This window comes from Pleuronectes platessa, chromosome 5, assembly GCF_947347685.1.
Source record: "Pleuronectes platessa chromosome 5, fPlePla1.1, whole genome shotgun sequence".
In the NCBI taxonomy this organism is placed as follows: domain Eukaryota; kingdom Metazoa; phylum Chordata; class Actinopteri; order Pleuronectiformes; family Pleuronectidae; genus Pleuronectes; species Pleuronectes platessa.
In genome coordinates, this window is record NC_070630.1 from 24,492,827 (window position 1) to 24,506,333 (window position 13,507).

The 13,507-nt window shown below is 42.2% G+C and overlaps 1 protein-coding gene across 1 annotated transcript; it reads right to left on the reverse strand.

Annotated features, from left to right (window-relative positions):
* Positions 1-261: 261 nt before the first annotated feature.
* On the reverse strand, positions 262-12,110 carry si:ch211-11n16.2 (zinc finger FYVE domain-containing protein 1). Its single transcript, XM_053422711.1, has 12 exons — positions 11,881-12,110; positions 10,271-10,552; positions 9,530-9,752; positions 9,175-9,392; positions 8,969-9,075; positions 8,290-8,398; positions 8,041-8,138; positions 7,610-7,727; positions 5,318-5,488; positions 4,377-4,572; positions 2,657-2,755; positions 262-1,644 (listed from the first exon to the last, which is right to left on the reverse strand). Exons 1-12 carry the CDS (start codon positions 12,001-12,003, stop codon positions 1,412-1,414), a joined length of 1,977 nt encoding a protein of 658 aa, XP_053278686.1. The 5' UTR covers positions 12,004-12,110; the 3' UTR covers positions 262-1,411.
* Positions 12,111-13,507: the final 1,397 nt, after the last annotated feature.

A 13,507-nucleotide genomic window follows, 5' to 3' on the forward strand; every position in this document is an offset into this window, starting at 1 on the left:
CATCTATACCTTTTTCTTTAGGTGTTAAAATTCTAAGTGTGTAATGTGTACACTACCTTCAAATAATTAACAGAATGGAGTGAAAACAAGTGTCCTTGGTCGCTATATCCCATGATTCATACTACATTTTACAGCCTTCTCTGTCGTCGATAAGAGAAAATGATGACTCATGGATGTCTGTCATTTCAACTGCATTAATGAGGTTGTCTAATACTCACTAATGTAAATGCATCAAAAATCTGTTAGAACAAGTGACACACGTCCTTTTAATTTCTTTATTTGGATGAGTCTGATTTATCAAAGAAAAACATTATTACGATTGTCAAGTGCAGAATTTCACTGGAATCAACATCTTGAAACTTGAATGAGTTATTTCTACAGCGGGTAGAAAGTACGTTACACAGACAAACAGTGTGTGTATCATTTTTACTTTACATTGAAAGTGATATAACAAATGTCTCTAAAAAATCAGAATAACTACATTTTCCAGTTGTGTTTTCATGTTAGGTAATTATCTTTCTAAAGCATCAGTGGCTTGGGACAGTGTCCACTAATTTAAACAACCTCAGAAAAGGTAAATCTATATCAATACACAGGTCTTTCCATATATTGGAATGTTTAAGGTGTATAATGTGTTATGCTACAGATTTTATTTAGCTATTTCACAATATTGTATATACAACTGTAAAAGTGAGAGAAGCAAGGCAATATAAGACATCGCTCTGTGATTAGGCACAAATAATCTCAGTCCTTGCACATGAATTCAAAATCCCCCCCTCCAAAAATGTTAGGAAATGGAAATCAAAATTCCCATGAAGGCACACACTGCTGTAGCTTTAGTTTGTACATGTTGCATCTCTCTGCACTGAGCATAGAAAGACATAATTTTTTTTTATTTAAACCCTGAACTTTCGCACCATTCCCTGCACATCTCTTTTTACTTGTTCTGTCATTTTTAGGAAATGAAGTGTTCGCAGTAAGAGCAGGAAGTCTGCTGCAGAGCTGTGCAAACTCAAATGAATGAACAAAGAAGACGTCACATTAGGTTTTACTGACATAATAAGAACTCAAGGGAGCTGTACGGCCTCATTTTGAAAACTACTAATAGTTAAAAATGTATGGACAGATTTCCATTAATCCAACCAGTCTTAAAACAAGTCGGACTGTAGTGAAGATTCTCTGTGTCTCTTAACCGATGCAGAATCAAAGAAGGCAGATGAACTGGAAAGCAAATCTGGAATCCACGTGATTGTCTTCTCACAAAAACAAGGTTCATCTCCAACTGTTGTGGTCTCATTGTGTTTAGTCCATCCCCGTTGTTTCCTCAGAGCAGCAGTGCCAGGATTCACAGTGTTTGTTTCTCATCGGAGGAAGACTGAGTGCACTTCTACAGAAGTTCTGATGCTTGTAATTACAGAGTGTCTGTGCGTGTGTGGCAGCTGTCACACACTCTGACTGGGTGGTCCCAGCCTCGGGAAGGCACAGCCCTGGAGTGCGTGGAGCAAGGTCCGCACACGCCTTGTCCGCATGCCCTGCAGTGGTGCTTGGACATGATCTGAGTGAAGCTTTTGGAGCACTGGTGACACTGGGTGATGTCCTGGTCTGGAATCCAGTAGTCTGGTCGGGCCACGTCTTTCATAAAACCTGAGGGGAGTGGATGCAACAGTAAATCATCATCAGATTTTTATGTAATAGAGCACAATATTTCTATCCAAAACAAACTGGAGCTGTGGTGAATCACTTTAAAGGAAACAAAGATTCATTAATGTTTATGGAGTTATTCCCCAAGAAGCCATTTATTATCTGGATGGATGGATATAGTCTGACCCATTAAATGTATATTTATGGCATTAATTCCTTGCAGGTGTGGCATCAATTCAAAGTGGTCCCATGGTTCAGCTTGTCCACCCCATTCACCTAGGGAAGTACAATTAGATTTTTTTCTAACTGATAACCAACGCTTGTTAATCGATTATTAACAATTAACCAACAAGATTAAAATGAGAGTGGATGAGTGTGTTTCTCTCTTGCTCACACACACAGAAATCCAGTTGCTATGGTGGCCCATTGGAACATTATAACATCCACAATTAAGTTGGTAGCGTCTTGGACAGGCAAACATCCGCCAAACGTTCTTCTTTTCCGCAGCCACGACGGGCATGCAGTCATTCTGATGAACATGAGAGGAAACTGGGTACATGTGGGGCAGTGGGCAATTACAATAAGCAACCATCAAATACAGGCCAGGCTCTCTCCATCCTCAGCAGACAGCTTTTTTTATCAGTTTTTATTCAGAATTAGCGACATGTCAACATGCTGTGGGCTCAGTTTGGTGGCCAGCCTGTGAACTGTGGGACCGCTGGTGGAGAACACCTGTACAGATGATACCAATGTCCAAGGATTTTTACATTTAATTGTTTTTATCAGAACAAATATTGGGTTTGTTGCAACAGGGCTGTCATTGTCATGTTCAGAGGGACATAGATGTAGTTGAAAAATTATATGTTAAAATATAATTTCAGCCGGTGATTTCATTAGTGAAACCACAGGCCAAATTATAGGTCATGTTATCGGGGAAGAGCCAGGTGACCAAAGAGAAAATGTGCAACCAGCTACACATACATGATGTGTAATGGTAAATTGCAGCTGTACTCACAAAGAGGGTAGTCGACCGCCGTGGTGACCATGTCCAGTGTGGACTGAGCCACTTCTGTCACCCTGCGAGCGATCAGACCTCGAGGCTCCACCTTGGACACTGAAGAAATAATTGTGTGTGTGAGAAAAAGAGGGAGACGTTTGCCAATGCAGCAAAAACAATATCTACAGTGCAGATACAATCAGGACACAATTATAAGACAGGAAATTACAGCGACCCTTTACCCTCTACTCTGCATCTAACATTAGAAATTAAGATCTAAAAGTTTGACTTTTCAAATTTTAAAGAACATTTAAAAAAGGGGAAAAGAGAAAATGAATTTAAGACGGGATGGCTGACAAGTTATGAGCTTGCTCTGTATTAATACAATAGTTATTTACCTGTGGGTAAAACTCAAAATGAGTATCATACAGCTATAAAAAAACTAAAACAACTAGAGCGACAACAGTTTGTTGATTGAAAACTTCTAACATGAGGGAAATTGGTGTTTTTTTCCTTGTTTTAGATCACAATAAATTACATATTTCAGCTGTTGGTTGAATAGATAAAATGTTTTCATCTGCATTTTTCACAGTTTTCTGATGTTTTTTCTAGACCAAATGATTGATGAGTTAATGTGGGGAGTAATGATCAGATTAATTAAAAATTTGTTGCCGCCCCAAACCCCCTGCTCACCCACACAGTTGTTTAATTGCTCTGCCTGATTAGACCTGGTTAAATCTCTAAACATTTTCCACCATTTTGCCATGGTTTCTCGGGTGCTCAGAAACAGTGTGCAACGGCTAAAACAGACTGCGAGGTCCCTTTTCTCCTGTTTGGTGGGTGTGTCAGAGGTGTGGCCCAATCAGCGTTGATGTGTTTATAAACCCAGCTGTATCAAATGGGCAGCGCACACAATGCATTCACAAGTTCTCTACAAATGCAGAGGCTGTTTGGAGTTTGCATTAAGTGAAAATGTGGGAAAAAGCTACTACTGACAGCAAAAATAAAAAGTGTATGTAGAAGCATTGAACACGTTTTTAAACCCATTTCATCTACCTCCGCGGTTTCCTCCACTCAAATGGCCTTCTCAGCTACTATAGTTGCAACTCTTGCGTATCACAACAGTCTTCAACGCAACACCTTTTACATCTAAATATATATCTTTTGTCTGGGCTCTGGTGGAAAATGGGTGGAACCATGATTGGAATTTATTACGTCACAAAACTCTTAATACTCTTCAGTCAAATCCAGTTTGTCCACACCCAGAAAGCTCTGATAGGTGAAAACACCCGTTCGGTGGACGTAAAGACGCAGACACTTTAGGATGACAGTAATTTTAATGACTAACCTTTTATCTGCTGCTCAAGCTACAGAATTATTCTTCTATACAGAATTCATGGTTATGAAATGTAAAGAAACTATCAATTCTAGTAGCTGCATCAAAATGACAAAAACACAACTACATTAATACCTATCAATACTGTATTGAAGATACATTTTTTTTTACAAGTTTTCAACTTGTAGATATTTAGCTTGAGTTCAAGTGACTACATAATGTGACAAATGCAAGAATACTCCACATGTCTTACTTCAATTGTTGCTTGTTCTGAGTATGACCTTATTCAGGTTAGGGTAAACAGAAAATGCTGTTTACATGGTAATGTCTAATTCGGACCATTGTCTTAATCGAGCTAATATCAGAATACTGGTGTCCATGTCATCATGTCTCGTGTCTCACCCTGAGTGTTGACAGTGTCAGCCGGCCCTCCCTGGCGATGGCAGGCCTTACACACCCTGACAGGGCCATTACCCCAACCCCTCTCCGGCACCGGCATCCTATGGCTGGAGCAGGGGTGGCAGAAGCCCTCTCCACAGGATCGACAATGGTGCTTCCTCTCTGGCTCCTCAAACACCTTCTGACAGCCATGACAGGCCTGAGGAGCACGAGGAGAAGAGGAGGATACGATCATGAAAGGAAAGACATGTTAATATCATCAACTCATATACCTAGAGCAGAGGTTTCAATGTTTTTTTGCCCGTGGCACACTGAAAGACGAGCCAAAATCGCAGGGCACACCTGTATTCTTATTCATGCGAATCCCTATCAACCATTTTAACCAGAGTTTCTCTCTTTTTTTAAAGTTGCTCTCCTTCACACTGGCTGTCAATCAAGGTCTTCGATGTGTCACACACCTTTTTATGTCATAATTTTACAGCGCTGGTCCGTAGTGGATACCATGTATTCACACTGTTTGTATCCACTGTTCGACATACATCGCCTCGTTCACCGCCTCTTCTCCTACTTCCATGTTTCACGTGCATCAGTTTGTCCGCAAGTGGGGGCGGGGTCAGCCCTTGGTCTGTGTGTTTGAGTGTTAACTTGCAGAGGAGATGAGGAAGTGATACGACTCGATCAAATACAGAGACACACCAGCTAAACGTTTGGGGCACAGGTGAGACAAAGGTAGGTTTTAAGTTGAACTTCACAGATTTAAATGGCTCGGGAGCCCTGGAGTAGTATAATAGTATTGCAATAATAATATTGTACATTTCTCTTAAAATCTCATATCAACCAATGGTATGCTAACTTGTGCTTGGCACTTGGAATGATTTCCTGTGAACCTAACTCCATTGCAACAGGTTTGTTGTGTGTTCTGAGCTTTAGTTGGTCCTACTCACTGTTATGTCTGTGTTGGGTCTCCAGTAGGGAGGAGCCACCTGGTCAGTGAGCCAGGCAGTGACAGCTTTGGTGGGGCCAGTGCTGTACTCGGACACCGACTGAATCATGTAGTTCATCCCGTCCATGACCCTCTGAGCAGCGTTCTGGTGGTTGGTCATGAATGTGTCCGACTGACAGAAAGAGAGGGGTGAATAAAAAACGTGCCATCTTCTTTGGTGATTTACAGCCTGCTTGTTAAGTGAATAGTACATCATTATTAACAAGCTAAAATGAAAACTGCCTGTATGTAAACTGGTAGCTTCATTATCCACATTTTTGTAAACTTGTAGCTGCAGGCTGAGACAGCAGCCGCCTCCTCTGAAGGGGCGTGAATCCACTTCAGCAGCAGAGGGAGGAGAACAGAGGAGTGTCTCCACTTCATTCACCTTTTCATGTCAGGAAAATCATTTATTTCACTGACAATTGTTTTCAGATGACACACATTGAGTTTATATACTGTATACATTTTAATTGTTAAAATAAGAAAAAACAATTTGAGTATCAATAAAGAACGGGATAAGGTGTCTCTGAATTAATGATTAATTTAACATTATGACTCCGGTCTGATGAGAGAAAACTCCCACTGCCTCACCACTGCAACATCAACATAAGCCCTCCAGGAATTAAGGGAACATTCTGCTTTCACACAGTCAGCATTCGAACACATGACTTATGAGCTGGAGTCCTGGAGCAGGAGCTATTTGTTCACACTATTTTACCAATCAGATGAAGCCCCAGCTCACCATCAGCTACCCTTAGATTAACTGGTGACAGTTTGGTGGTGACTGTGAGTTTCGCTTAGGGCTGAACGATTAATTGCATTTGCGATAAAATCACGATATGATAAAACGTGATTTTCTAATCGCAACGTGAGCGATTAAAACGTGCGAAAGAGAGTAGGGCTCTGGGCTGCTGTTCTCACCCGCAAGAATGCCGTGGGACCACATAACTCCTCTGATCCAGAAGATAGCGAAGCAGGCCTGCATCACCTACAGGGTCCTTAAGTCTTCGGCCGACGTGTCGGACTCACAGAGCGAGCTCATCTCGCCGGTGACCGCGGTGCGGGCGGCAGACCTGAAAATCGCTCCCCGGAAAAGCAAGCCGTGCTCCGGGGCGACGGGGCTCCAGAGCCCCCCGGTCACCTACATGCACATCTGCGAGACGGAGGTGTTCAGCTTGGGGGTGTTCCTGCTGAGGCCCGGCGCCTCCATACCGCTGCACGACCACCCGGACATGAACGGGAATCTACGGAGCTGCTGATCCGCAAGCTGCCCTTCCAGCGCATCCAGCTGGCCCGCCGCATCCGCGGACACAGAGCTTAAACTGCTGCTGCTCCACTTACTATAACAACGCCGCATTCCTACACTTATAAAATGCAATTCAATGTGGAAGAAATCCAAGTATTCAGAATACGTTACTCAGACTAGTTAATGTAACGGAATACGTTACAGATTAAATTTTAGGCATGTATTCTATATTTTGTAACGGAATACGTTTTGAAAGTATCCTTCCAAACACCGGAAATGTTACTGACTTGGGAGCAGTAAGAAAAAAACTGGTTTTAAAAAGTGCATGGCTTGTGTTTATACTTACAATGACTTTGATTAAATTACTTAAATGCACACCGATTTGTTGTTCTTGTTTCTGTAATGAGCAGTTAAATAAAAATGTGGGAAAGAATATTGTACAGTAAATGTATCTAATATTGTGTTGGTCATATTTAAATCATTCATTACATTTTTTTTTGGTGGGGGGGGTAAGAGGATAAAATAATCGCATATTAAACCGCAATCGCAATATTTTGGGAAAAAATCGCAATTACATTATTTTCCCAAATCGTTCAGCCCTAGTTTCGCTGCATGATGACTAAGGAGGACATAAGAACTATATGTGCACAATTTTTTTTTAACCACAAATCTCATCATCATTGATGAAATTTTGCAAAATTGCATATCGCAAATTATCTTCATATTACAGGAGATCAGTCAATCACTATGGTTTCATTCACTTTTACTGTAGATGGAAGCACAAAATCATACAATCTCAGCATCTGAATGTTTCAGTCTGGCCACAACGAATCTTAATGCATAAAAACTCCATAGTCTAATACATTACATGCAACCAACTTTAATTACAGTACTCCTATTAAAAGCCGACAGGATGTAACACCAAAGGATGAGTTACGTCAAACTTTAAAAGCTATTCCTGAAATATAAATGATGAAATCTAATTCAGACTGTTTCTCTACTCACCCCCTCCCAGACGTGCTTGACCTCAGATCGCACCACACCGCTCTCAGGGTCCTGGTTTCCCATCCAGTACTGTCTGCTGCGGTAGATGACACCACAGCTAGCACACTCCAACACAAAACTGAGGGGGGCAGAGGGGGACAGTTGATTAGATTTACTTGTGCCAAGTCTGAAAACCTTCGCCGCACACACACGCCCCGGCACACACTCACACCCACTCACACACTCACAGAAAACTAATATCAAGCAGCCAACTACTGTAATGTTCCTCCCCTCTCACAACCTATCAGATGAACCTATGTAATACCCCTGCCATTTCATTACATGTCCTCTCTCTTTCCCCTTCACCTCCCCCCATCCTCAATTAAATTTCTTCTACACTGCCCCCATAAATCTGTGTGTGTCGGTGTGCGTCTGTGTGTGTATTAACCCACCCTGACCAGGCATACTTCGCCAGTCCAAACCATTGGTTGTCAGTGGAAGCTGATGTTTTGGGCATAACAATCACCTCTCTGCCGCCTTCATAGCACCGCTGGAGAGGCAACACACAGATCATGAGAGAGAAAATAATCAAGTGTAAAGTGTCTTATTCTTTTGGAAGCTACCATGTAAATAATATCACAAATATGATATTTTGAACAGTTAAACTGGCACGATGAAAGTAGTATCAGGGTCATTCTTACTTTACAGATGAGGACCTTGTTGTTGAACTGGTGTGCATACTGGCAGAGCCCATCTGCCATGTGAGGGACCCTGTCTCTCAGATGGTTCATTCCATTTTTACAGCGAACGCTGGAGGCGAGAGAGAAAACCAAATGTTTCAGACAACATGACAGACTTCAGGTTTAGGTTTTGTAGAAGTCTGAATTATGACTCCATCAATCCAGAGCTGAATCCTTTCAGAAGCAGTGTTATGATTTTTCCCAGTCCCTGTCCTCTCATCATCAAGAAGAAAAACAAACAGGGGACTTCTATGTCTCCACTCCAAAAACATGGAAAAGACATCAAGTTTTGTGTGTCTCAATGGGGAGACAGTTAATATTCATAAAAGCAGGAATGACTTCCAATAGTGTGATTCAGCCCCGGACTCAGCTCAGGGACAGCTACACAATTTCCATTGTTCATCTGGCAAGTAAAAGTATTTGACTGCTGAATGAAGACTCAGAGGAAGAGGGGATGTTGCCTAACTCAAGGATTTCTGCTTGGTTACACTGAAGGTTCTTTCTCACATGGATTGAAATTTGGCCAGGTTTTTTAGTCAGAATCTTTTCATTTATAGAGTGTAAGCATAAATAAAGATTTTAGGCCAAATTAGATCTGAGGACAATAAGCATCTGCTCAAACTTGTCTGCAGTGACTTACTTGCAGCTGAGACAAACAGCAGAGCAGGTGAAGTACTCATCTGGGAAGAATGAGTGCATGGTCATCTTGTCATCAGAGAGTTCCCCACAGAAACGATCACTCAGGGCCTGCAGACGGAGCGAGCAAAGGTTTCTTCATCTCAATTATATTTTCTTAAACTTAATTTTTTGTCTATTTAGCAGCAAAGGTAATTGGCTACCACGTACTTCCAGCGCGTGAAACACTATCCCCGGCTGGCGGGGGGAGCGGGTGTGAGTGTTCTTCACTTGCTGAGTGACGGCCTCCAGCAGAGTGTTGTAGTTCGTGGGAGGCGTGATGGTCTGGGTGCCTACATACTGCACCGAGCTGAAGGCTTGTGTCCCCAAGGTCAGGTCATGAAAACGCTTCTTGAGCAGCGTGTCGCCGTGGCCTGCCACCTTGGAGTCTTCAACAGCATAGCAAATTAACCCAATAAAAATACATAATTTTCATAGGAAAATTGTTGTACAACCAAGGTGTGATTTAATATATGTGATCATTTATATATATATATATATACACATATATATTTCCCTATCCTACCATGACCCAGCAGCTGAGTGTGCGTTGTCTCTTGGAAAATAATGACAGCAGGTCCAAGGGAAGAGAGGGGTACATCCAGACCACAGCGGCTGGACAGGGCCCTGAGCTCTGGGGTGAAATGCTTCAGGTAGGCTCCAGAAGCGCTGCTCAGGAAATGGAACATGTCGTTGTGAAGGCGTTCAGCTCGTGTGCGATAGACTACAATATCAGACACTGCCAGTACCTGGAATAGAGAACAGTGGGTGAATAAAGAGGTAAGACAAAGGACTCTAGCACATGATATCTGATAATTGTATGAGGACAATAATAAAAACAATAGCAGTAGTTAATAAGTCCCCAAATTCAAATCATATCTTGAAAAACACACACCCCTCTTGGATCACTGTGTTGAAACTACCAGTATCCAATGGTATTAGAGCAACTATGATCTGGGGAGCAGAAAACTGGAGATCTTGTAAGGCTAAAATGCAATATATTAGTTATTAAGATATTAAAGTGAATGTAAAAAAAAAAAAAAAAGTATATTTCCTTTAACTGTCTGAGTGCAACGCCCACTAGCAACAGGCAAAATTTGACATACCTTTTCCCAATCAAATGAAAGAAACCGAATGTGAACTGAACAGTGATTGATATGCACTGTGCACTGTGACTGAATTGTATTTACAATTTATTAGTTTATGTAAAGAGACCAAGCTATTCATTAATTGCAAACCTGAACCAACCAGGGAGCGATACAATTACCTTCAGCAGCAGCCTCATCCTCTGGTTCTGGTTGGCCGCAGCGCCTAACAGACCTTCAGTGTCCAGGGTGACCAGGCTGAGGGTTGGGTCATAGGCGGCCCACACGCCCACCGTACAGGAGCTGGGGGACTTTGAGGTGTAAAACACACTGTTACCACTGAACAGAATATGGTTGAGGGTATGGGACTTGCCGTCGCCGGTGTTGCCAAAGATGGAGAGGACCTTGACGCCAGCAACATCCCCACACCCAAGTCTTTCCAAAAATTCGGACTCATCTCGGACCTGGAGGGAGAGAAGGGAGAACACCAAGCAGAGCATGGATTACTACGCTGTACCCACAAGATATCACTCAATGATAGATCTCACACTTTTGTTTATTTAAATAGTTTTAGAGAGTTTGGGGGCATTTTTGCCTTTATTGGTAGGACAGTGTCAGGACAAAATGGAGAGAGAATAATAGTAATGTAGCAGAGGGCTGGGTCAGAAATGAACCTGCAGCCGCTGGACTCAACCCTCAGTATATAGAGCCTACTGCTTAAACATTGTCATCCTGAGTGAGGGTTTTAAACTCATTCATGTTTAGAGAATGAGAAACACTTCATAAACAGCTTAAGCAAAACTTAAAACAAATCTGAGGGAGATCAATTTCATGCAATTCTATAATATTTTTTATATAAGGTTGGGTAATACAATAATTTGCATAATTAGTCCAATATAATTTAAAAAATAGCAATAGAGCTAACTTTCATTATACAGTATATCATCATCATGTTTATACATAGTGTAAACCCAGTAAGGAGGAATAACACATCATTGATCCTCCCAGATTAGTGCATAAACACGTGGCATTTATCGTGACAATAATCGATATCGACTGATTAGAAACAAATGATCTTGATAAAGTGATGTTGTCCAGCCCAGTGTTGATATTGTTTTACTGCCCACCTGGTTCTGGTTCGGCTGCTGACATCACTGAATCCAGGGGAAACCTTATTGAATTTGTGTGGGCGATGCAGTCAAGGAGGACAACAATGTGTGTTATCTATTGACACTCGATGAAGAGAATAAATCTTGACATCGACGGCTGCATTCAGTATCTACATGGTGCTGAGTCTGCAGCGCTCTGAGAACAAACACTTTAAGTAGTCAGTAGAAAACTGACATCGCACTAAGAGCCCAGGCCACTTAACTTAGATACGCTTAATAACAGTCAATGTGGACTCCAGCTGGAGCAGCACAGACGGGGCCTGTCAGCGGGTCAGATGGACTGACTCATCGGGGACATTCCCACTGTGACACCATTGGCTGCTCTGCCAGCTCCCTACGTGTGTCTGTCTTCCACCGGAGAGGTATCATGAACTCCTGTTAGCCAAAACATGTCTACCACAGTTGACGTAGCAGTACTGGGTAGTGAAGGGAAATATGTCCCTCGTTCACTTTTTTTCAGTTGACAACATGACGTTAGCTTTAGCCCGGTGTTTGTGAAGCTAGGCGGGCATGTGTCAGCACAGTTAGCATCAGTGACAACACACAGTTAATGGCCTTCATCAGCCTGCGCGTTGTCTTCCTGCTCTTAACCTCGCAGCTAATGCTCGGCTAGCTAACTTTACCTGCAGGTTTTCTTGGTCGTCCACCAGCAGGAAGCTCCCGGCCCCGCCTGACTCTGGACGCTCCCCCGGCTTCTCCGGGCCGATACACAGGCTCTCCATGTCCATCATCGGGGCCTCAGACATCGTCCCTCGGTCACTTGGAGCATGTTTCGGACGAGGAGAGGCAGAAACGAAAGTTCACCATGACTCCGTCTGTCAATCACAACAACAGCGCGTGTAGTCGACAACGCTTTGGGAGGAGCCACGGACGTGACGTAAAGACGCACAACGCGCCTCTGGGCTACGACACATCAGCATCACCGTGTGGCCAGAATTAGTCATTACACACAACCCGGCATTGAGCAAACTTCAGATATCATGGAATAAAAGACACAAAAAACACATTACTTATACGTATACGTAAATTATACATGTTTTATGTTGTGGATTTTTAAAGCTTGGATCGAAGCTGCAAGTTGTGCAGAATTCAATTCCGTGTTTGTGCTCCACCTTTAATTAAAGCTTGAAATTACACAGAGGCCTGTTTTATAAGAGCAAGTGGTCCCAAGTCATAATCACAGCAGTATTCAGGAAATCAATGTTTCCTTTTTACTGACAGAGGGTGTTTTATCTGAGCACTGCTGCTGTGTTAGAGCTACTTGCTAATGTTCATTAAATATTTGTTAGTACAGATCTATAAATATCACATGTCACTGAAAGGTTTCAGAGCGGCGCCACTGCTAACATGACATGGAGAAAGAGATTCCTATACTGATGCTCGACAGTCCTGACTGAGCTACCCTTCCTTCCTTCCTTCCTTCCTTCCTTCCCTCCTTCCTTCCTTCCTTCCCACAAATAATCAAACTCAACAAATCCCAACTTGAAATAACTAGTGCAACACATCCATGCGCAAAAAAGCTACAGGCAGCCAGAGAAATGGTCTTGAATTAAAAGATGAGGGAAGGTACAAAGGAAGCATGGAGTAGTGGAGGGGTTTGGAGAGGGTCCTAGCCGCTCTCTGGGCTCTACCATGAGAGACGATTTGTCTGAAAGAATCAATTATAGGCCTACTCCCAACCCATCACCCCTGATTAATGAATAATTAAAGCTGCTCAGTGCAGGGCTACCTAGATAATATAAGATTAGCCATGCCACCATTTATGTAAGGTATTATTAACTTGTTAATAAAGGATAACAGCCCACAGGTTGATATAATAAGGTTTTCTAACTATGCAATTGAGCACCATGTATGTTCTTTATGAACATATTTTTTATTGGCTAATCTTGTTACTCCCTATAATATTCGCCCAGCTTAAGTCATATCTGGCCAATATGCAAAATTTATATGAAAATATACATAATTAACTTGTGAGTAGAAGGTAACAGCCCACAATTCGACATTCCTGGTATTGTATAATAACCCACCATTAGACACTGCATGGGTGATAGTTTTGTGAAAATATTTTTTGTGTGTGTTTGTTGCCTAAACTTGTTATTCTCCATACACACAGACAAAGTCACATCTGACCAATACGGCACCAAACCTGATCCAAAATCTTGATTTTCCCTGAAATAGACGTGACTAACTATTAATAACTAAGGGTAACAGCCCACTACTGATATCGTTTCTTCTAACTTTTGTACAGCT

Bases quoted from the DNA above. Each gene is read 5' to 3' on its own strand.
- si:ch211-11n16.2 (XM_053422711.1), bottom strand. From the start codon at position 12,003: ATGTCTGAGGCCCCGATGATGGACATGGAGAGCCTGTGTATCGGCCCG. The intron at 9,393-9,529 runs GTAGGATAGGGA...ATGCTGTTGAAG, and splicing joins CACTCAGCTGCTGGGTCATG to ACTCCAAGGTGGCAGGCCAC. The intron at 8,399-8,968 runs GTAAGTCACTGC...TCTCGCCTCCAG, and splicing joins GCTGTTTGTCTCAGCTGCAA to CGTTCGCTGTAAAAATGGAA.